Source organism: Scomber japonicus, chromosome 2 (assembly GCF_027409825.1).
Source record: "Scomber japonicus isolate fScoJap1 chromosome 2, fScoJap1.pri, whole genome shotgun sequence".
NCBI lineage: Eukaryota > Metazoa > Chordata > Actinopteri > Scombriformes > Scombridae > Scomber > Scomber japonicus.
The window spans coordinates 28,786,026-28,809,005 of NC_070579.1; the positions used below are offsets into that span (position 1 = coordinate 28,786,026).

General features: G+C 39.3%; 3 protein-coding genes across 4 annotated transcripts; 1 reads left to right on the plus strand and 2 right to left on the minus strand.

Annotated features, from left to right (window-relative positions):
• Positions 1 to 1,338: 1,338 nt before the first annotated feature.
• Positions 1,339 to 4,881, minus strand: dnajb1b (DnaJ heat shock protein family (Hsp40) member B1b). The gene is made up of 3 exons (XM_053331706.1): positions 4,516 to 4,881; positions 2,104 to 2,702; positions 1,339 to 1,907 (listed from the first exon to the last, which is right to left on the minus strand). The coding sequence occupies exons 1-3, from the start codon at positions 4,733 to 4,735 to the stop codon at positions 1,674 to 1,676; spliced, it is 1,053 nt and encodes a 350-aa protein (XP_053187681.1). The 5' UTR covers positions 4,736 to 4,881; the 3' UTR covers positions 1,339 to 1,673.
• A 3,046-nt stretch (positions 4,882 to 7,927) lies between these two features.
• tecrb (trans-2,3-enoyl-CoA reductase b) lies at positions 7,928 to 18,953 on the plus strand. 2 transcript variants are annotated; one of them, XM_053331695.1, is made up of 12 exons: positions 7,928 to 7,983; positions 11,314 to 11,364; positions 15,355 to 15,406; positions 15,539 to 15,583; positions 15,692 to 15,795; positions 16,276 to 16,391; positions 17,106 to 17,211; positions 17,345 to 17,417; positions 17,507 to 17,550; positions 17,759 to 17,816; positions 17,990 to 18,078; positions 18,282 to 18,953. In XM_053331695.1, the coding sequence occupies exons 1-12, from the start codon at positions 7,969 to 7,971 to the stop codon at positions 18,453 to 18,455; spliced, it is 927 nt and encodes a 308-aa protein (XP_053187670.1). In that variant the 5' UTR covers positions 7,928 to 7,968; the 3' UTR covers positions 18,456 to 18,953. The 2 variants fall into 2 exon arrangements, with proteins under 2 accessions (XP_053187670.1, XP_053187662.1); XM_053331687.1 differs by lacking the exon at positions 7,928 to 7,983 and having other exon boundaries at positions 11,025 to 11,364.
• Positions 18,954 to 19,659: 706 nt separating this feature from the next.
• Positions 19,660 to 22,758, minus strand: ndufb7 (NADH:ubiquinone oxidoreductase subunit B7). Its single transcript, XM_053331787.1, has 3 exons — positions 22,515 to 22,758; positions 20,069 to 20,237; positions 19,660 to 19,821 (listed from the first exon to the last, which is right to left on the minus strand). The coding sequence occupies exons 1-3, from the start codon at positions 22,624 to 22,626 to the stop codon at positions 19,734 to 19,736; spliced, it is 369 nt and encodes a 122-aa protein (XP_053187762.1). The 5' UTR covers positions 22,627 to 22,758; the 3' UTR covers positions 19,660 to 19,733.
• Positions 22,759 to 22,980: the final 222 nt, after the last annotated feature.

Genomic DNA, 22,980 nt, shown 5'->3' on the forward strand with positions numbered 1-22,980 from the left:
AAATCCAGACTTTTTGTTAATTCATCTATGCTTTTTCTGTCTTGGCTCCTAGACTATGGAACAGTGTCCATCTGGAGATCAGTTTTAAATCTCATCACAAAACATACCTATTCTCAAATGTATTTTATTGATGATCCCTTTTCCTGATTTGGTCTGTTGTAAATAGTTATTCAAATGATTTGATTGTCTTTTATGGAATTATGAAGTATTTCTTTGCAAAAATACATTCTTAAAAATCCCCCTCAAACATGTGCTTCTCTTCTTGTTCCTGCAGTTGGATGTTTGTGTTTCACTGTGCAGAATGATATATGTGTTTGACACGAGCAGTCTGTTTTCACATTTATCTGTGGAAGATGGAAAGTTTCTCTGTGCTCACCAAAAATCAAGGCATGTATCTAGGAGCAGGATTTGTGATGAGGAAACTTGAAGTTGCAAGAGCACAAACATTGAGAATGGACTTTACCAATAAGGGGTAGACATCCTGTGTCCAGCTATTAAACTGTTAAATATTTACATATTTATAGGTTATGATTTTATGGATTTTGTAAGATAATTGAACTTTATTTGTGGAAAAAGACACACATTATTATTCAAATAGTCTACTGTACATCTTAAAATATTTCTGGGGGGGTTGAGGGGTGGGAAGTTCTCTAATAAACAAATTAAACCTAACTCAGTTTTGTAACCAAATTAGCTTAATAATGTTAATCAAAATTATTTGAGTCACATTTGAAGGACAATGTTCATACTGTATCAGTCCGTAGCACCTGTAGAGTATTCCAGAATCATACACAATGTGCCTCTAACTGCACTAGAAATGTTAATTCTAGGCTCAAATAAGGTCACTCTGAAAAGCTCCTCTTTGAACTTAGGTCAAATCTTGTAACTTCAGCTGTGTAGAGCCACTGGAAATTATGAGCAATAACCCTCTGCCTGCCAGTGGCAACTTTTCCATCAGCCCCTCTGCAGGAAAGAGAAGTCATCCCACAAATGTGGCTTTCAGGGCCTCACTGGATCTCCGGTGTCAGCAGTTGCTGCAGGGGACAGTCACACAATGTAACTGAAAAACTGTGGGGCCACCCTCGTTGATGTTTTCAGTGTCAGTTTGCATTTCTTTATTATCCTTCCCATGAAGATGGTTAAAAATACAAACTGACAAGTACTGCCATTTGTTATCAGCTATAAACCTTTTTTTTCTTTCCTGCCCACTTGACCTGTATTGATAGTAATTAAAACAAATACTTAAAAAAAACGTAGGAGTCTCCACTTTGTTTGCACCTCATTCAATTCAATGCACTCCACTCACATACAGCAAAGAGATAAAACTTCCTCAGAGAGTTTTTATTACCCACAGAATAGTATACATATATTTTTTATTGTATAATACATTTACTTTCATCAAAATATAATCTTATTCAGTAAACAGAACACCAAAGCATATTGGCCATATTTACATTCTAGCCCGTGAAATGTAGCAGTAATCCACTGTAAGCATTTTGCCAAGGTGGTATTTACATTAAGGACGACTCACAGTATGCTCTGCCCATGAATCTGTCCTTTATGTCTGCTGTGATTTATAACTCCACATGAACGTCCATGTGATGATAGACATAAAAAAGTAGTTGGCAGCTTAGTGCGATAATTCTTAAGTCCTGGAGGTCTGTTTGTCTTGTTTACGACCGTGGGAGGACCTGAGCAATGGTATCCCGGGCACTCTGATTGAGCCGTTCTGGGAACTTGACCTCATACTCCACTATTAGGTCACCACGACGATCAGGGCGTTTGGGATAAGGCAGCCCTTCGCTGCTAATGCGCCGCTTCATCCCTGGCTGCACGATATCTGTTGTTGACACTGTCAAAGTTCTGCCGTCCAATGTGGGTGCGTTAACTGTGCTGCCACACAAGGCCTGATGGGACAGAGGGGATAACAAAATCACAAGAAAATTAGTTAATGAGATCAGGAAGAGGTAAAAACAGGAACTTGATACATGATTACCAGCAAATAACAGGCACAAGTCCTTTGATTTAAGATTCTAATATATTTAAAAGGGTGTATTTTGGTATATCAGGTGAGTCTATATTTAGCATGTGATCTTAACTTACATCTCTAAGTGATATCTTGGCTGTGTAAACAATGTCAGAGCCGTTACGTTTGAACACCGGATGTGGCTTGTCCTTGAGCACAAATACCACGTCAGCTGGAATGTTTGTCGGAGTCTCATCGCCCTCCTTGGGAAATGTGATTTTGGTGCCTTCTTTCCACCCCTTCTTTATCTGCACCTCCAGAATTTTATCTTCTGTTCTTAGCGATCGCCTGTCATGGTTCAGCCTTTTGCGGGAGATCTTCATTTTCTTTGTGCAACCCGACAGAACTTCCTCCAAGGACACCCGGAGGTCGTGAACAATAGGCGGATCCTGGTTTTTCTTTACAACGCTACTTTGACCCCCCAGTCCTCCCATACCAGAGCTGAAAGAGCGAGGGAACCCGCCCATTCCGCCGCCACCCATCCCAAAGCGGGCAAAAGGGTCGTCAGTGTCCATGTTCTCGTCCGTGCCCCCATTGCGAGCACCAAAGAACTGTTCAAAAGGGTTACGTCCACCGAAGAACTCTGCAAAGATGGCATGAGGGTCACCCTGGAAGGTGTAGCTGAAGGTTTCAGGACCAACACCGCCACCACCTGAGGGGCCTCCTCCTTTAAGACCTGGAAGAAAGAAACAATCAATATATTTAATACACTAAAACACACTAAATCTTTGTGTAGTGCACACCTTTGATGCGTGATTTATTGTCATACCAAGAAAGGTAAGGGAGAGAGCAGGTGCTATTGAGAGGTAACGTCCTTTTACTTTTGTTGATGATTTTGATTAAATGTCCTTAAAAATCATAACACACTTATTCTATTATGATTAGACTGAACATTTTTTCTGTTTTTATTCATTCAGACTACAGTATCAGACACTGTAAAGTCTATTTACAGTGTACAGTGTCTGCACTCGAATACCAGAGTAATACCGTTCTCACTGTGACAACTCATAAATGTTTTCATACTCTTAATGAGGGAATACATTTCTTTTTAAATCATATATTGAATTAAATCAAATTCATCACATATAAATAATAATTTGATTTCTTTTAGTCGTAAAGGAGTGAGAAAGAAAAAAGTGGCCAAGAAGCAAAACTGTAAAAATATTGTTCATGTTACAATAAACAACATAAGCAGCAGAATTAACTGTGAGGAGCTCTGTGTTAATGAATCAAAGTCAAAACAAACACCAAGTCATTGTTTTTCCTCATTATACATGTACTCACTATTGGGTGATACATATTATTCCATAAAAAAGGTAATTATCAGGAGTTAGTAAGTAGAAATAGTTTTTGATGCATAGTGCATTTGGGTATTTTTCACAGACTACTCCCCTTTAGCCATAACATGAAATCTAAAGGATGCTTTTTTTTTTCTTTTAAAAAAAGGGGGGTCTTGCCCAGGGTGTCATTCAAGATAGAACCGCCACTGGCCCCATGGCATGTAAAAATACATTTTCCAGTTTTAATCATGTGTTGCTGTGTTAACTAGTAATTCATCTCTCATGTGCCAAATATATGTCAATAAATCTGTGTCAGTCATTTCCCCTCCTGTAAAGCTTTCAAATGTTTGATGACTCATGCTGCACTCAGGGGCATTTACAAATGTTAAACCAATGAAATGTGACTGGACGAATAACTGGCTTCACTGGTCACATAAAACTGCCCTTTTCAGTTTGTGTGTTGTAAGTAGTCAAAAACAATATGGAGAGAGATAGGAGGAGATATGTGTTTGGATATCAGCAGATTAAAAACTCTCTCCCTCTTCCCCCTGCTCTAACAACAGGTTTGTGTGTGTGTGTGTGTGTGTGTGTGTGTGTGTGTGTGTGTGTAGCAACAAATCCTCTGTAGCTCCGTGCTGCGCCAAACTCTCAGTCCCGCCCACTGCCTGCGGTCCAATCAGATACGAGGGATTTGACTTAAGTCCCTCTTGTAATTGTACACCGCACAAATATTTAGTTTCAATGGGAAATACGTCACACTACAAGCTAACCTTTATGTAACCATGGATACCAAACAGACGTGACAGATAAAGATAAAAATGACAACATTGCTGAAACACGTGAATCCCCGCCCCTTCCTGGGCATCAAACACAGCTCTCCATGCTGGAATCAAGTTTGGACCTATTCAGTTTTAGCTTGTGTGTGAGTTCTTGGAGAAACAAGACTGCACAAACTCATTTCCTGAGCTCTTGTAGAAACAAGATGTTAGAGCCTCTCTTTTCCTGGCTCAGAAAGCAGCAGAGCAGATGGGAGTGCCATTAAATACACAGATAAGTCTGTATGGAGCCCTGCATGAATGTTTGATGCTGTTACCGTGAACCCAAACCTCTTTAGGCATTCACAGATTAACGATGTATTTAAGTACCCTCGTATTATTTACTCTCAGCTTCAGATTCATCTCTCAGTTAGTTATTTACAGTAAACCTTACCTTCTTCTCCAAAACGGTCGTATATGTCTTTTTTCTTCGGGTCGCTCAAAACATCGTAAGCTTCGGCAATTTCTTTGAATTTCTCCTCAGCTCCCGGTGACTTGTTTTTGTCGGGGTGAAAGCGGAGAGCTTGCTTGCGATACGCTTTCTTTATATCGTCCTCTGACGCTCCTTTCTTAATCCCCAAAATGTCGTAGTAGTCTTTACCCATTTTGACCATCCAGCAGGCCTGTTAAGTGGCAGTTAAAGCTGCTCGTAGACTACTGTTAATGAACTTGAAGTGCGCGTCCTCGGTCTGTCCTCCGTCTCAACTCAGCCCAATGCGCCCCGAATATTTTCTTTATAAACGGTGCAGAAACTTCCAGAGTTTTCCACAAGCAGCCTGAACTATCTCCGCTGTGACAGGCAAACACACGCCCAGAGAGACGTCACCATGCTGCCTTCACTGCTGTCAGAAATATCGGACACTTGCACTGTCACATACCATACCTTATCAGTCTCCCCCAAAACTCAGTATGGCTGTAGGGAAACATTTAGACAGCAAGAGATCCCCTTTATAATACAACAATACAACAATAACATGTAGGTATAAACAAAAGCATGAAATACGTTTGACTTTATTGCTGATTATAATGCAGTACATTGGCAGACTACCAAAATGTAACTGTGGGTGAAGTGCTGTTAGGAACTTTGTCATATTTGGGTGTGGCCCAGGCTTAAAGGACAGGTTCACAATTTTTCAAGTGTATCTTAAAATAATAGACCGGTTCCCAAATTGAGCACTGACACATGTTGTTCTTACTGTATTCATTCGTCCTGCTCATACAAACCATTCAGAGATCCCTTCATAATGTGTTATTATGATGGCTCTACTTTGTGGACAAATTCTACAGTTCTCTCTCTGTGTAAACATTCATTTAGAGGTTTATTTGAGGCTAATATGAGGCTTCACTCATCTAAATTAGTCAAACAATTCCATATCTTTCCAGGCTAAAGTCTTTTTATTGCCAGATTCCTTCTTTTTGTTACAATCCTTCCACTGCAGCTGAACAGGAAAACTCTGTTGAGAAAACAAAGAGGTTTTTTTTTTTTTTACTAAAAAGACTGCAACTGTGGCAGATTTGATTCAACTTACTGAGCTGAAGCCTCAATTTACATAAACACTTAAAAACAACTTTTCTCTAAATGAGGACTGTGGGGTTTGGCCCCCCATCACTTATATTGAAAGTGTATTATGAAGGGATCTTTTAATGGTCAGTATGAACAGAAGGTATTATTGCAACACTGTTTCAGTGTTCATTATGAACCCATCATTAAAAAATACAACTCTTTTTTTTCCTTCTTTTTTTTAACTTTTGATCACTTGTCATGGACCAGTTGAGTAAAACATAGGCTAATACAATGTATTACTGTAATACATTGATACTGTACTGATGTAGGAGTTTTTATTTATTTATTTTTGCCTGGCTTATCTAAATATGTCATATTGAAATGTCTCCAAAATTCATAGGTTTGATGGAGAAGAGAAGGAGGCCAACATCACGGGCAGGCAGCCAGCTGAGGGGCATAGATGATTTACTGTTGCATGAGATGATTTAATTTATTTAACCACCAAACATCAAATTAAAACTAGAGATAATTCTTCCACAACTCAGGTTAGACAATGTGTCAGAAAATGTCAAAAATAATTATACATTGACCATTATGCCCATTTTATTTGAGTCATGTTGTTGATTAGTTACTTCTTGAGTTTTAAAGTATAACAACAGTAACAAACTTGAAAGCTGAATTATTGATGTATTAGATCAATCAGTCACAGGTATTTCAGACAAATGTCAATTAAATATATATTGGGACATGCAGTATTATGTTTGCATTGGAAAACAGTGTCCAAATAGTAAAACAGTCATACACTCTGTACACAGATCTTTAGGGTAATTATGTCAGAAAATGTATTCACAGAAAATAGATTAGACAAGCCATGTATTATATACATCTCAAAAACTGTTCTATAACACACAGACAAGCATTGTTAAGCATTATTACAGCACAATAAAATAATCCTAGTCAATTTACCACAGATGTTCTCTGTTTCATGCAATTGTGGTTTTCCAAAGATTTCAGGGTGTTTGGGGTTAGTATGTGTTTATGAATTAGTAAAGTACAGTTCAATGTTGAAATTAGTTTGTAAAACAGCAATTGTGCCATTTGTATGAGATTATTTGTCAAGTGAAGCAAAACCTGTTTTTCTGGGAAGGGCATTGGCAACTTTAAATATCACTGCATGTTGTAACAGCCCAACAAACTCACATAAATCAGTCAAGGATTCATTTCTAAAAAGCTGGACCTTATATATTATTTTATAGAGGACAAGATTCAAAGTTATGTCCCTCACTTTTGTATTATTAGGGCATCAATTTAAAGTATGTAGGCCTATGTATGCATGCCTGTATATTTAGACATCAAGATAAAAATAATGGCTCTTCTGAATAAGGTCCACAGACCAGGCATATCTACAGTAGACATGAAACATCATTGGTCTGTATATTTAGATTGGGAAGTACCACAACTTTTATTCCTTAGAATGTATTTCCCCCATTAATTTGTGCTTATTATGACGTTGGATTGACTTGTTTTGCTGCTGTACTAGGAATTAAGTTTCAAGTTTCAAGTTTATTTGTCATTTTCATGTTTGCACATGAAAATGAAATTTGTACTCAGGTCCAGCAGCGTACAATACAATGAGTAAGTCTAAAAATACGCTATAATAAATCAATTAGTATTTATTAACTATGCCAAACAAATACACAGTGTAAAAATCCTCCTGTAGAATCAGAAGATAGATAGATAGAAGATTTTTAGTTTAATTTGACGTACTAAGGTAAGCTATCAATACAACAGGCAAGAACAGGCTTTGCTTTATTGATATACAGCACTATTCATATACAAGCAAAACAGTGTATACAATCGTGCATTTTAAAAGAGAAACTGAATATTTAAAGGTTTAAATAACGTGCAAATTTGAAAAAAACGACAAATTTAAAACGTAGAAAAACTTAAAATTGAACAATTTTAAAGGGCAAAAGATATAAAATAAATACAATGAAATGAAAAAAGACGTTAAGAATGGAAGAGTCACCACACATACAAACAGTTTTCTATACAGCAATAGTCTGTCTTCTGTTGGATGAGTGAGGACAGAGCTGCTATTCAAAGTGAAATAAAGCCTAACTATGAATAAATCCAATTATGCTGCCATACCCAAGACCTCTCAATTTTCTCAAATCTCATTGGCTACATCGCTGACACTATGGGCGTGTTCGCCTGACTTCTGACGGCTCTGATTGGCTGTGTGACGGATGTAGCGGACACCCGGTCGCATATTACTCCGCTGATTGGAGGTTGTTCTGTCACTCTTCCGGGATATTAAGGAAGGGGTTGAAAACTGCCAAGATGAAGCACTACGAGGTAAGTAGTGTCTCTGAAACTCTAAACCGTCAATGGGGCGCCTTACGAGGGCAAAATATTATGGATTTGACCAGTGAGGATTTTTCAGGTGTATCTTTTTAGTATAAATGCTACCAGAACCGTCAAATATAGAGCCTTAAAATGAGCAGGGACTCAAGCATGCTGCAGCGCCTGTCATGGGCAGGTTGCTATCAGCTTTGTGGCCTCTCATTGTCCGAAATTAACGGCTGTATTAGCAGATATTGTGTTTAAAGAGTCAACCTGCCTCTACAGTTAGGAGGAATTGTGTTTGGTATTTGTGAAGTTTTCGATATAAAGTGTAGGTTGGTGTGTAGGATACTGCGCCATCTCTGGCTGGAGTGACTCAAGGCGCTTCTTATCTTGTTATTACCCAACAATGCAGGTGAACAGTCAAGAGCGCTGTCTCAGCCTTGGTGGATTAAACCAGGCTGCTTTATTATCTTATATCTGCTTTAAACAACTCAAAGTCAACCTCAACTCAGAAAAAAAGAATCTATCGTGACACCCCGCTTTGACTGTGCAGAGAGCCTTGTTTTACTGTTTTTGCACCATTTGTGTAATTAATAGTTTCCTATGGTGCCATTATAATTGTGTCCTATCCATTACACAACTACAAACACAGAAAGCTTCTCTACATGTTAAGAAATAGTTTCAGGAGTAGTAAAAACCCATCAGACAGGATCTGAAGCAGCTTGACTGAAACCGACCCAACCAGTGGCACCTCTAGTTCCCCTCCATTCTGTAGACAGGTGTAGATGTTGCAACCTAGGTGGGGCAGAAGAAAATTAGGGTGACACAAGTTAATGAGTTCATGAAACCTTGATACATTTTCTTTTTTATTTCATAACTGTGTAAGACCTTTTATCTTTCAGTGTTTGCACGGGTTTGCACATCGTTTATGTGCACAGTCCAATGTGCCAATCAGGCCACTACAGCGACCTCTGAACTATCTGATTGACTCAACTTTTATCATCAGTTATGGCCTGATCAACATGATCCCCCTTGACCATGCCCTTGGCTGCAGTAGCCTGCACAGTTGTGAAATATCACAAAGCTACTGTGGGTTAGTACACACATTTTAACTAGTGGACACTGTACTACACTGAAATATGACTCTTCATATTCAGTGGAGGTCAATCATAGAAGAAAAACTGGTGGGTTGATCACATATTGACAGGTGAGGTGTGAGCTCTAAAGACAGACAAGCATTATTTTACAGGCATCAAAATCTGTGATTGTTGCAAAATACTATGGGGTCCCTGTTTAAAAAAATACAGTATGTGACCTTTTTATCAGTAAGCGCCAGTAAGCAACTTTTAGTGAGTGCAAAGATTTTTGTATATGGTCACTGAAACTGAATGATAAGTATCAATATATACACATTGTTAGATTGTGTGGTGATTAATTTCAACAGTTAATATGTGTAATTCACACATTACACAACTGGTGAAAACATTAAGTGAAAATGTCTTTTCATATGGCTCATTTAGACCAGTTTAATCATAGTTTCATTGCATTTACAGCAGGTAGCACCAGAGAGCTGCATCACCTTCAGTGATCTCTGTTTGGCAAAGCATAAGCAAACATTTCAAGTCTGTTCGTTGTCTTAACAAGTAGCTGTTGATGATTGCACAAGTCGTCTCTTACCTTGTGACATCATGGGCAGAAGTGTACAGGAAAAGCCAGCAAAACTATGCTTCCACTCACGGGTCAGTGTTTCAATTAAAGCGAATTTCTCCGTGCTTCAGCCCGGAGTGCATTACCAGGACAGACTGTCACTGCCAGGCAGAGGCTTTATATAGACAAGATGTGGTGGCAATGGGTATGCCTGGCACAGAGAAGATGAGAGATGGGCTTGGATCCCTTGAGCCTCGACTGCGGTGTCATGTGTCCTGCCCTTTTTTTAAGTGTAGGCGAGTGTTTGCGTTCACTTTAGGAAAAAAACCAAAGGATTAGCAAGTTTAGGCCTCTAGGATTAAATCCTGTTCTTTGTTGTTTATTTAAGGGTTTATTTTGTAATGATGCTCCCCTTTCAACATGTGATGTTGCATAAGTGTGCATACCAAAAACAAAAATCCAACATAAGGACATAAAGATGTGTGGGTGAAATGGATTTAAAGTATTTTACTTATTCATTTTTTCACATAACAGACAATATTTCATAAACGTACGTTGATTTAATATTGAATAGAAAATCAGTCTGGCCTAAACCGTGTTGCCACTTGTGACTATATGTCTTTCATTCATGATGGAAACTGTATCTCCAAATGTTGGTCATTAGAGAGTAGAAGGGTGGGGTCAGGCTTCACCAAGGGGAATGCCCCAACTAAGCCCAGAGAGTCTGGGGTATTAACACCCTGTGGTGGCAGGAAAGGGCGACTCCCTCTGCGTGTGACTGAGCGATCTGGCACTACAAGAGTTTGGTTTCAAGGTACAACACGAACATGCTGTAGTATGGACATGAGGACTGAATGACAGTCCTGCAAAATATAATCAACAGAGACCCCATGACATCACTGCATAGGCGTAGATAGGTGGGGGTCTGTGGGGAGAGGGCTGCTTATGCAGAGTTAGCAGTAGATGTTTATATTTAGCTGGCAGGAGGAAGAGAGGTGGTCAAACTTGAGATGGTGCCACTGTTTGTCATAATTCTTCTCCTTCTTTCCACTTAACCTGAGGTTCAGAGGTGTCAGGGGTCATCAGGTGTCCTTTTTTAGGGGTTATATTTCCATACCAAAACAGCAGCTCTGACATGAAGCCTTCAGACTAGAAGTTTCCTTGGAGATACACACAGATGATCTACTGCGGACAGTTTGCCAGGGGACTGTGTATGCAACTGTGCACACACATGTGGCATATGTCTGCACTCCAGGGGTCGGCTGGCAGTTAAATAAAGCAGTGCGCCAGAAGTGAAGGAATGAAGGAGGGGAGGGAGGGAGGAAGGGAGGGTGAGAGAATGACAGAGAGGAGGAAGAGGGAGGGGCAGCGGAGCTGTGGAGGGGGGGGGGCAGATTTATTTCCACAGCTGAGTGCTCCCCCTCTCCTCTTCTTTCCAGTTTGGCGAGGATCTGGGACAGACAAGTCAAGAGGTGGAGAGTGACGAGAAAGCTGAGGGGTAGAGTGAGGGGGAGAAGTGAATAAACTGAGTTCAGGAGGAGGACTGTGGACATGGATGCCCTATTACTAGAGGCCACCGGCGGTAAAAAGACGCTCAATGGGGCGGCAGCGGCGGCTCCACCCTTGGTGAGCCAGCCGCCAGTCAAACGCAAACCTGCTAAAAAAACTAAAAAAGCTGTTGTTTTTTTTGAGGTGGAGATACTGGATGCCAAGACCAAGGACAAGCTCTGCTTCCTGGATAAGGTGAGAACTTCTTCTTTTACTTTACTAACCTCATGTTTGATTGTCCTTGTGTCTGAGCGTGTGCATCTCTATGTTCATTAAATGCAACGTGTAGTTTGGCAGTCATATATTACTGTAAAAAGTCTGTGTGTGTGAGTGAGACCTTTTCTAGAGCACAGTGGAGCTGCTGTAGTTGTCGTCGTCATTGTCAATCAGCTTTGTGAGTGTAACCATTGACACAACATGAGACACAACACTGCTGGCTTCAGTTACCTGGGTGTGGAGGGAGTTTTTGGCGCACGCAGGGGGTCGACAAAATGTCATGATCACCTACTGCAAAACAAGTGTGACAACCCTGGAATAAATCCATTAAGCTTTACTGGTTCAGTGTTAGTTTTCTGCCAGAGAGATGCACGAGATACAAAGTACAGTTTACAATAATAAAGCATCACCTCATCCATGGACTCAAATCTGCATCTGTTAACAGGCAGTGTCCACATCCTGTCTCTTGTGGGAATTCTGTGTCATATGTATATCTGCATAATATGATTTATTCATAATATCAATAATAATATTCATAGTGTTCATGTCTGAGCAATTCATGCTTAATATTTATACAACTGAAGGTAGGGTTGCACCTTTCTCCTGATGATAATAAAGAAACTTCCCTGTGTTGAAATGTTTATAGGAAAGTAGTTTGTGTCATCACTTCATAATATCATCTATTATTAAATCTTTTATACTTTATGATCTTCTGTATTGTATACTTATAGATGCCACTTTGAATTGAGGTGTTAATGAAAAGTTTCCAGCTTTTTTTTGATCTTATGAAAGTTTCGACACAGAAAACCTACATAAGTGTCAGAATATACTTAAACAATTTAATTTACTATAAACTAAAAATATGTTCCTCGTTAACAGGTTAAGTTGAGTAAACAGGATTTACACCCATCAGGAAAGTGAAAGAGAGGGTTAAAAAATGTACTTTTTCATCATGAGAAGATTTAAAATAATTTGAAGGAGATTTCAGTCATTTGTCTATAACAATGTGATGAAAACATGTGTCTTACTTAGCTCACAAAAAAACATGCACACAGTTCAGTGCAAACAGAGTAAGTATACAGAGTTAAAAAATGATAAAAAATTGTAATTATAGGTGTACACTACATAGGAAATATGTACAGGTGTTGGTGTGCAAGTGTTTTTATTTAAATTAATTGAGGTATTAAATTCTCTGTGGTTTCACCGTGGAAGAAGAGTTGAAACAAGAACATCTCTGTAGTTCATGTCAGCACATTTTCTTGGTGGCTTGCAGGATATTAAACATTACCGGCAGCAGTATTGATTTTACAGATGTGACAGAACAACAATCATTATACTACAGTCTGCTTTGGCCAGTTCATTTACTGGTGGATTAAAGTCAAGACTAAAAGGCTTCAGTCGCATTTATATTGATAGAAGGTCTAAGCGTGTTTTATCAGGTATATTTACAGTAATTAGCACTTGGCCTGTACCTTGTTATTGTTGTGTTAGACAGCATTTATCTGTTGGTCCTGTGGGTCAGAGCTGTAGCTTTAGGAGGGTTCAGTATAATGTTGGTGTGAGGCCTGTTGGCAGTTTACTGTGGTGTTACCCTGACAGACAGACTCGGCTTATCAAAGGCTGCTCTTCAGGATTGAGAAGCATAAGGTGCTATCCTTGTTGGATTATACCATGTTGTCGGATTAGCAGAGTTTCCATGGTGATAGCATCCACAATCTTAACACCTTTTGGTGAGGCAGTCATGACCGATATAGATCTGGATCTGGACAGAGGGCCCTTTGGGGGGGACTGGTTTCCTAAAATGGGTCAATGGAGTTAGAAATAAAACTGCATTATTAAATCATGTCTGGGTCCAGGTTTATAGAAGGGGTGAAAATGTTTTAGTATTTTTGCGATAATTATATTCTTAATAAAATGATGCAATACTTCTTGCAGGATATTTTTTTTCTCCTCTTACTGGACCAGGCGCTTCTGCTTTAGATGGTGAAAGTTAGTTGTTTGCACTTCTTACATATTAACGTGGTTTGTTGTTCATCTGATCTTATGTAACCAAATCACTTCCACACTTCTCAAGTTGCTCCCCTTTTTGGAGCTAACTCCTCCACTGTGGAGCTGGTATCGATGTTACTTTCGCTTTCAGCCATGTTTGTTGTTGCTGTGTATGCAACGGTATGATGTCATTATGTTAACAGGTCAGAATATTGCCTTTGTCACAATATAAATAAAACAATATATACAGATATTATCATGAAAGATATGATATAGCACACCCCCAGTTTATAGGACAAACCCATAATCAGTACTAAATGAAGCTTGTAGAAAGAAGGGTGTGGGGGGGGTGTTTGAGGGGGAGGCCACAAGGGTCACATACAGTTGGTTTCTTAGTGATGTCATCTGCCGAAAATGGCATGAGGTCTTCAGGACGACATGAACAGAAGCTAAGTCGATTACAGCAGCAGTCTACTACAGCTGGGTCACACAGGCTGTGAGGAAAGTCACTTGGCGAGTTCAATAGAAAAAACCTGTTAATCTGTCAATCATTTCTAATTTCATGCTTTTCTGTCCTGAGCATTGAAATTCAGAAGATGATGATTAGTTTCTATCATTTTCTTTAAATTCCCCTGAAAGGTAACTTTTGGGTATGATTTTCTAACCATAGTGCTGAGATAATTTATAGTATAGCTGCACTGTTTATGTAGAACAATGCTAAACAGTAATTTAATACAGGACTGGCAATTACTAAGCAACTAATAACATGTCTGCTCTGTTGTATCAGCCAAACTCAATGCTCAAATTGCTATGTAATTGAATAGTTATACTGACTTATAAGTAACTTACCATTTAATGTCTGAGGGATATGGAAATACAAATATTTGTACCTTGTCATTTGTTCCAGTGTATCTTGTGTAGATTTATGAAGGAAGTCACAAAGCAACATATTTAGAGATATACACTTTAGTAATCTCTTCTGCTTTTGTCTCATCTCATATCACAGTCTTGCTCAGACACTGATTTCATTATATAGGTACACATTTCACAAAGGCATCTTAGTTCTCTTCGCCCAGGCCAGCAGGCAAATACCATTCATACCAATCAAAGTGTTTCACGAAACTTGTCACTGAGGTTATGAATGTCAGAGGATTGAGAGATTTTTGTTGCAGACATCTGAGCTGTTAAAATGATGTCATGTGCAGGTTAGTCTTCATACTTATGTAAGTAAACCAAAACAAGACTAGCAGGACTGGACCGCAGTAATATGAGTTGTAAAGATTCTGGTGACCCCCTAACCTTTCATAGAGCTCGTTCATCATGTCACAAATTTGAATTTGGCCAATATTTTGATTTATGATCCAACACCTGCTGATCTAATGATATCCACATCAACTTCAGCTTTACTTTGTCAACAGTGCTAATTAGAAAGTATTAGCATGCTAATACGCTAAACTAAGATGGTGAACATGGTTAGCATCATCACCTACTAAACATCAGCACGTTAGCATTGTCAAATGCTAGCATGTTGTCATGCTGCTGTTAGCATTTTGCTCAAATCTGACAGCTGTGCAGCCTCACAGAGCTGTTAGCTGATTTTCATTTGTGTGCGCTTCGTGTTTCTGTGTTGTTGTCGTTGTGATTATATTTGTGGTAGTTCGGCCATTTGCTGGCAGCCTGGCACAAGGTCGTGTACTTTGGCTGTGTGTGTGTGTGTGTGTGTGTGTGTGTGTGTCTGTGTGTGTGTGTGTGTGTGTGTGTGTGTGTGTGTCTGTGTGTCCGTGTGTGTGTGTGTCTAGGCTCTTTGAAACCCTAATACCAGCTGTTAAATAGCCCACGTCCATGGGGTGTGTGGGCACAGCCAGAGCTAAATTTATCACTAATCACCATCATGAATGGAAAACAGGGTTATTATCTGTTCCTTTGTGTGTTTGTGTCCGTACATGTCCCTCTGCTTATTTATCATGATGTTATTTGTAGGTCGAGCCAAATGCCACTATTGGGGAGATCAAGTCTATGTTCCACAGGAGCCGTGAGTGTCATATCTCCTCAGGCGACTAAAGCCTCATAAATCAGATTCAAGATCAAGTAAATCCTCAAGCTGCATGTAGAAAAACTGACTTTATATCCTGTCTTAAGATGTCTGTTTATATGACTGTTTCAGATCCTCAGTGGTACCCAGCAAGACAGTCCATTCGCCTCGATCCCAGTAAGTCAACAAAAGTGTGAAGGTTCATCAACGTGATGATTGATAATCATAATTCAATGTAAATCTCAGGGTGTGTGTGTGTGTTAAGTAAATGTGTGTGTATTTCAGAGGGGAAGTCTCTGAAGGACGAGGATGTTCTGCAGAACCTTCCTGTGGGAACCACGGCAACATTCTACTTCAGAGACCTGGGAGCTCAGATCAGCTGGGTCACAGTGAGTACAGTCCAAACACAGGAATAGTCGGACCCAGTCCAGGGTTCAGACAAGCCCACATTTATCAGAGCACGAGTGGGATCAAGCAGAGCTATATCGAGATTTTCCGCTGGGTAAAAAAGGAGGGCGTGTATGTGTGGGGCAAAAGTTTTCCTCTTGACTCGGAGGTTAATTTACTGAAGTTACAGACGCTGAAAAATTGGAGCAGAGTGAGAAAGAGAGGAGAGATAGAAGGAAAGGGAAGCAGAGAGAGCATATTTATCTTTTACATAACCCTAACACATCATCAAGTCATTAAATGAACAGCATGACAACAATAAAGGCTAAAAATGAATACATGTATGTGCCAAGTGTTGGTTTATCTGAGTTAAACTGGGTCTCCAGGCCGAGGTAGAGGAAAATATAACAAACTTCATTAGCACTAGATAATGTGTAACAGCTCTGACTCATGCTGTCCTGCTTTCTGTATTTTCTCTTTAGGTCTTCCTGACAGAGTATACCGGTCCTCTGGTCATCTATCTGATGTTCTACTTCAGAGTTCCCTTCATCTATGCACCCAAATATGACTTTACCACCAGTAAACACTGGGTCGTACAGTGAGTGTCTCCCACACAGGCCTTTACAAACTCTATATAGTTATAGATAGTCTTCTTTTCCTCCAGTGTTTGATCACTGCATGCAAGCGCCCCTGTAAGTTTAAAATGTCAGAACTTAAAGAAATAGTTTGACATTTTGGGAAATACAGTTTGCTTTCTTCATGTATTAACTTTATTGCAAATAATTGGATAAAAAGATCAACACCAATCTCATGTCTAAGCCTTAACCATCAGCAGTTTAGCTTAGCTCAGCACAAAGGTACTACCCCATTTAAAGCTCACTATTTACAGGGTGTGTCTTATTTTTTTTAAATCGTTTCAAAACCTTTGCCTTACAATAATTTGTGGTTTTACGGGGTGTTATATGTGAGACTACTTCTTGGCTGGGTGCAGTTACTTCCTATAGTCTTTTCTAGTGGCCCGACAACCTCACAACAAAGATACAGAGAATGATATACTGTATAGTGAGCTTGGCTAGTTGTTCCCAGTCTTTATTCTAAGCTTAGCTAACCTGCATCTTACTCCCAAACTATTCCTTTAAAACATTATTTTTTCATATATATGAAATTAGCCATACAATCCTATCTAGACAAGAGCTCTTGGACAAGATGATAAAACAGTCAATTAATGATTTCCTGTCACTGAGAGGATGGTTGTACCTGCAGCCTTCATTTTTAAGGAGGATCGGAACTAATGTGTCTCTGCTTTTTTTAGTCTCGCCTGTATGTGTCACTCTTTCCACTACTGTAAGAGGCTGCTGGAGACGCTGTTTGTCCATCGCTTCTCTCATGGAACAATGCCGTTACGCAACATCTTTAAGGTTAGATACATCTGTCCTTACATCAATATCTGCAAAGATGCCACGTGGATTACATTACTGATTTAAAAAGTGTATCTCTACCACCACATCGAAGTCTTGAAGACAATGTTTCCTGTCACATTTTGTGTTTCAGAACTGTACCTACTACTGGGGTTTTGCAGCGTGGATGGCCTACTACATCAACCACCCGCTGTATACTCCACCCAGTGAGTATGCAATCACCTAAACCTACATGTTGATCATTGTAACTCATTTTTCATCTGTACTTAATTGTGTTAATTGCGTCTTGTTGCAGTCTACGGGGAGCAACAGATCAGACTGGCCCTCATCATCTTCTTGGTAATATTCAACACGTTGTCCTTTAATTTATAGAACTTTGATTTTATTTGACTGATGAACAAGGTTGTCATCATTAACATCACTTCAATGGTATTTTGCCCACTAATTTCCATTTTTGACATCCACAGAAATGTACAAGTTTTTTTGTGAGATACAGGACCTGAATTTTTTTGCTACCAGTGTCAATGATCAGTTTCCTCTTTCTTAGTTCTGTCAGATCGGCAACTTTTCCATCCACATTGCTCTCCGCAACCTCCGTCCACCAGGTAAACACGCCAGTCACATCTTTACTGTTTGCCTCTCAAGCACACACTGTGTAGTTATGGAAACAGCAGAAACAATTAGTTGATTAATGCATCAAGAGAAAAGTAATTGACAACTATTTAGATTTTTTTTTCTTTGACACTCGGTCCTCTTTTCTTCTGCTCTCTTCATCCAGGCTCCAAGACCAGGAAGATCCCCTATCCAACCAAGAACCCCTTCACCTGGATTTTCCTGTTGGTCTCCTGCCCCAACTACACCTATGAGGTAACAATCTTTATTAAGCATGTGGTAGCTGAAATTTAGCTTAAAGCATACATAACATTAGTTGCACAGTTGGAGGATTTAACCACCCCGTATAATTTTTTCTTCCATAATTGACAAAACAGTTTTTGTTAGTGTTAGACCTGCAGCTTCTGCCCTCTAGTGGTGCCAGTCTGTATGTAACATCCCTCCTCCTTCTCTTGTAGCTGGGCTCCTGGTTTGGCTTCACACTGATGACCCAGTGTCTGCCGGTGGCCTTCTTCACCTTGGTGGGGTTCATCCAGATGACCGTGTGGGCCAAGGGAAAGCACCGCAGCTACCTGAAGGAGTTCCGCGACTACCCTCCTCTCCGCTCACCCATTGTACCCTTCATACTGTAAAGGACCACATGGTCGCTCCCTCGCCCATTCATCTCCAGCCCAAAAGTGAAATGGGGCCCTCCTTTTGTTAACTTCTTCCTAAATCTACACTGGATCCACATTTGTTAGACTGACTGAAAGAATCTAACCAATTTTTCCTTCCCTCTCCTCGATCCCTGTCATGTTGAGTGAAAATGTAAAACTATACTTGCTAATTTTTTTATTGCCCCCTATCAGACTTGTGTGCTTTTGAGCTCCCAGAGCGGTCTTCACCTTCAAACGACCCAGTGTGTACTAAATGATGAACTGTACATAAACATTGTAAGTTGGAAAGATGTCCAACGACTCTTATGACATCTGATACTGTTGTTTTGGGGCTGAATCTGCATCTGGTGATATTCAGCAAAGCTTGAATTGTTCCATTTTGATATTCATTAATCTAAATTTGAAGTTGACTGCATTTAATTTTGTTGATGTCTGATGAAGTGTAATTTATTAAAAAAAATGGGTAAATCAAAATGTCATTTCTTTGCATGTCATGGTGCAGTATTACAGGTGTATTAATAATGACTTAATCGACTGTGTCTTCACATGATGATAAGTTAAAAGACAAAGCTTTGGTCCGAGTCATGATTTTTGAATAATAGTTAAATCCTTTCAGAGAAGTTTGCACTTTATTAATGTAGCCTCATGAATTCGCAAAACACTTTTACACATTCAGTCAGGGTTGAAGGGTGTCAGCTCACATCTAAGTTTGGTTCCAGTGGCATAATGTGTTCAAAGTTACATGTCAAGTGAGTGCTGATTTTGAGCTACATGTGCTTGAGAGGCAATACCTGCAATAGTTTGGCAACCACATATAGGAAAATGGTCAAAACAATACTCAGATTCATCTAAAAATTGTATGTGTAAAAAAAAATGGTGGTGAATAAAGATGAAATATTTAGTAGAAATGGCCAAATATTAAAAATGGTGTGTAATTAATTTGGTTAAAAGTTTAGTTGATTTAGGAAGAAGTTTGACAGGTGTAAGCAAACTGCCACAAGGTGGTGCTGACTAACAAAGACTAATTACTTTGTCCCTGGACCATGGACTCCTCAGCAGATAGCAAATTCAAAATCAAATCACAGTTTCACTTCGGTCGACCAAAGATCACATAAATGTTTCTGACCATGTTTTCAGCCAGAGAATAAATGTGTGTTTAGACATTAAACAGACTCTGGTATTGTAGAGCTTAAACAAGATTGTTTAATGAGAACAGCAGCAGGTATATACAGAGAAGAAATCAGGATGTACTGCTTATGCAGCTTCAGCCTGGGCCTCAACCCTCTTCTTCCTCAGCTGAAGCCTCCTCTCCCTCTCATACTCCTTCATACGCATCACATAGCTGGGGACAGAAATACAGTGAGCATACAGTTAAGGTGGACAGGAGATTGATGATCTTGAATGTATTTAAGCGCCATTAGAAGTTGAACTTGTAAAACGGCAGAATGCTCCAACTTAAGGCATTCAAATAAAGAGAATGGCTTTATATACAGTCAACCAACTAAGTTAACTGTATATAGAAAAGTCAAATTTATATATAAAGCAACCTTTCACATATCTCAACCCTTTCTCTACTGTGAAACACTTACTCCTGGTGCTCGCAGTAGTCCCAGTCGTGTCTCTCGTGCTTGCAGGCCAGGAAGTTGGGCCAGTTGTCCCGCTTGCACTTCATGAGTTTCAGGAGGTTATGAGCACAGTAGTCCCTCTGCTCCAAAGGCAGCTGGGCCAAGTTCATCTGCTCCTGAGTCGCTACCATCTCTGCCGAAGGGATAAAACAAGTTCAGACATCTTTAAATGATAAAATATGTTCTGATAATACATGTGAGTCAGCGCTTGGACTTGGATTCGGTGTCTATTATACAAATTCTGTCAAGATTCAAGATTCCTTTCATTGTCATTGTAAAAAACAAAATGCAACAAAATTTCATTGCACCAAGTGAGGATGGATCTTTAAGCAATACATAAGTAAAGAGATAAAACTAAATAAATAACATTAATTCCACTACATGCACATTCCACTCACACACAGTCAGCAGGTATATGGCCAACATATGCTGTAAACATAAAATAAATAATATTATCACACAATTATTCAGTTATCCGGATGATTTCATGGTAATGTTCAGTGTAGTGATGTCCCTTGCCTCCAGGATGGAGGTCCTGTATAGTCTTAATAGCATTCAATGTTCTAAATATTACAACTCTTCTATATAAATATCAAACAGGTTTTTCCTGACAGTGTCTTTTCAAGGGGCTCTCCTTACCAACTCAAAGCCATTTTCATGCACCGAACTAAAAGTGCACCATTAATTGATTCAACAAGGTGACATATGTTTAAAGTGTGTTCCACTGACAATGTCATTATTACTCTGTGGTTAATTACGCTTAAGATGTGCATCAAAATCACTTTTATTTCCATTTACAGTTGAGTTTCTACCTCATCTAATATCTTTGGAGCAGCTCCAAGATTTGTTTCAAAACATCACAACCACCCTTTGACACTAATTTTAAGCACATGTTGATTAAATTAAACATCAAAGAAATCACATGACATGTATTTATATGTATTTTACCCTTGCATGAATCTGTTTCTGCACATAAAAATACTACCAAAATACCTGCAACATATAAATTAAGCTCAATATTCACTATTTTCCAGCAAGGTGATAGTTCGTGGACAACTGCACTGTTGCCCCAAGCGAGACTGTATGTGCTCCAGATCCCCATGGGCTGTGAGGGCCTCAGATTCACTGTGTATCACATCATTTCTGGTAAGATTCATACCTTTCCATGAATCTGCATTTGCACATAAAAAACTACCAAAACACACCTTAAAGTTCAATATATTGATCAGTCCTCATCCTGATCAACTAGACACCTTTGGTAATGATGGGTTTTATAGCTATATACGTGTAGCATGTAGCACTGGAGATGCAATACTACTGTTATCAGTCAAGTATCAGTGACAATGAGTCGATCTAGTAATAGACACCATTAATTTAATAAATAAAAATTCAGTACATTTACATCTATATATTTATTTGTTTCCTTACACATAAAAGGATGATCCAAGTCCAAGCAATACAGCATATTATATAATTACTGGTATCAGCCGATGCCCAAAGTGTCAGGACCCAAAAAGTTGGATTGGTGCATCCATAGTTTACACTAATGTAGAATTTAACACAAGTAGTGAAAGGAAGTGATGAGTGCTATATACACACACATATAATGGGTATTATAGTGTTTCGAGGTTATTACACAATGCCTCAATTAACTGTTAGGTGTGAAAGCGAGGAGAAGAAACTGTTTTTATGTCTGGTCTCGAATTTCAATTGTCTGAAATAACTGAGTGCCAGCTAAAAACGTAATTTACATAAAACATTTATCAATTAGCTTGACACTTGTTAACAATATGAATAACTCCCCCGTCACCCTGCCCAAGACTATGAAGGTTACAGTGACAACATATTTAGGGTCTATCCAACTTATGAACAATGAGAATGTCCACATACATGTCCTTCATGTTATCTTTATTTCATTATGATACCTGATTGTTTTCTGTTATTGTCTTAATATCACACATGTTGGAAGTCACTGTTCCTCAAAGCGGGGCCTGGGGACCTCAAGGGGCCCTTGAGGGGATTCCACGGGGTCCCGGCAGAAAGGGGAATAATGAATTGTCCCTATTAATTAAGTAACACAATGATATATTTTAGGTATAGGTTTCATACACCTCCTATAATAAAGACATTTAAAACCAAAACTCATTGACGTAAGAGACGGTTTCTATATATAAATTGATGGAAAATGATAATTAAATTAATAATGACCCAGTAACAACATTAGGTGACAGTCAGCCGACAGTGAGCGTCACTTGACGCAGCTTTACGGCACGCCTGTAAGTCACTCCATAAGGAATAAATAGGAGCTTGCAGTTAAGATACGATTAATTAAAGTTAAAAGTTGAATATTACAGCAGGCTGACTGTATCCAGCCTGCAGCCTGCAGCCTGCAGCCTGCAAACACACTCACCTCTCTCTTTCCTCTCCGGGAAGCCGAACTGCGGGTCGAACTCGTATTTTCTGGACGGGTCCGGCTCGGTGTCGGTCTCTGTAATGTACCGTCTGACCAGGTGAGCTCCCATGGTTCTCACACTGTCAACTAAACTATATTAATATGCTCTGTTCGCTTTGTATCCGTGATAATCTGGTGTTTCTAGGACTGTTCAGCTCTCTGCCATTCGGTCACCTTCCCCTCGTCTCAACTTCCGCTTCTACCCGGGAAAAGTAAACAGGCGAATGGTGCGTCAGAAACACCGTCCCCATAGCTATGGAACAAAGGTTCCGCTGTCAATCTAAAAATCAATATCATGACAAAATGACTGATTCAGTTGGTAATATTTTAAAATGTTAACTTTTTTCTTCTCAAAACATTATGAGTTATGTATTTAAAGTATTAAAGTATTAAACCATTATTATTATCAAAGTTACAGTTCATT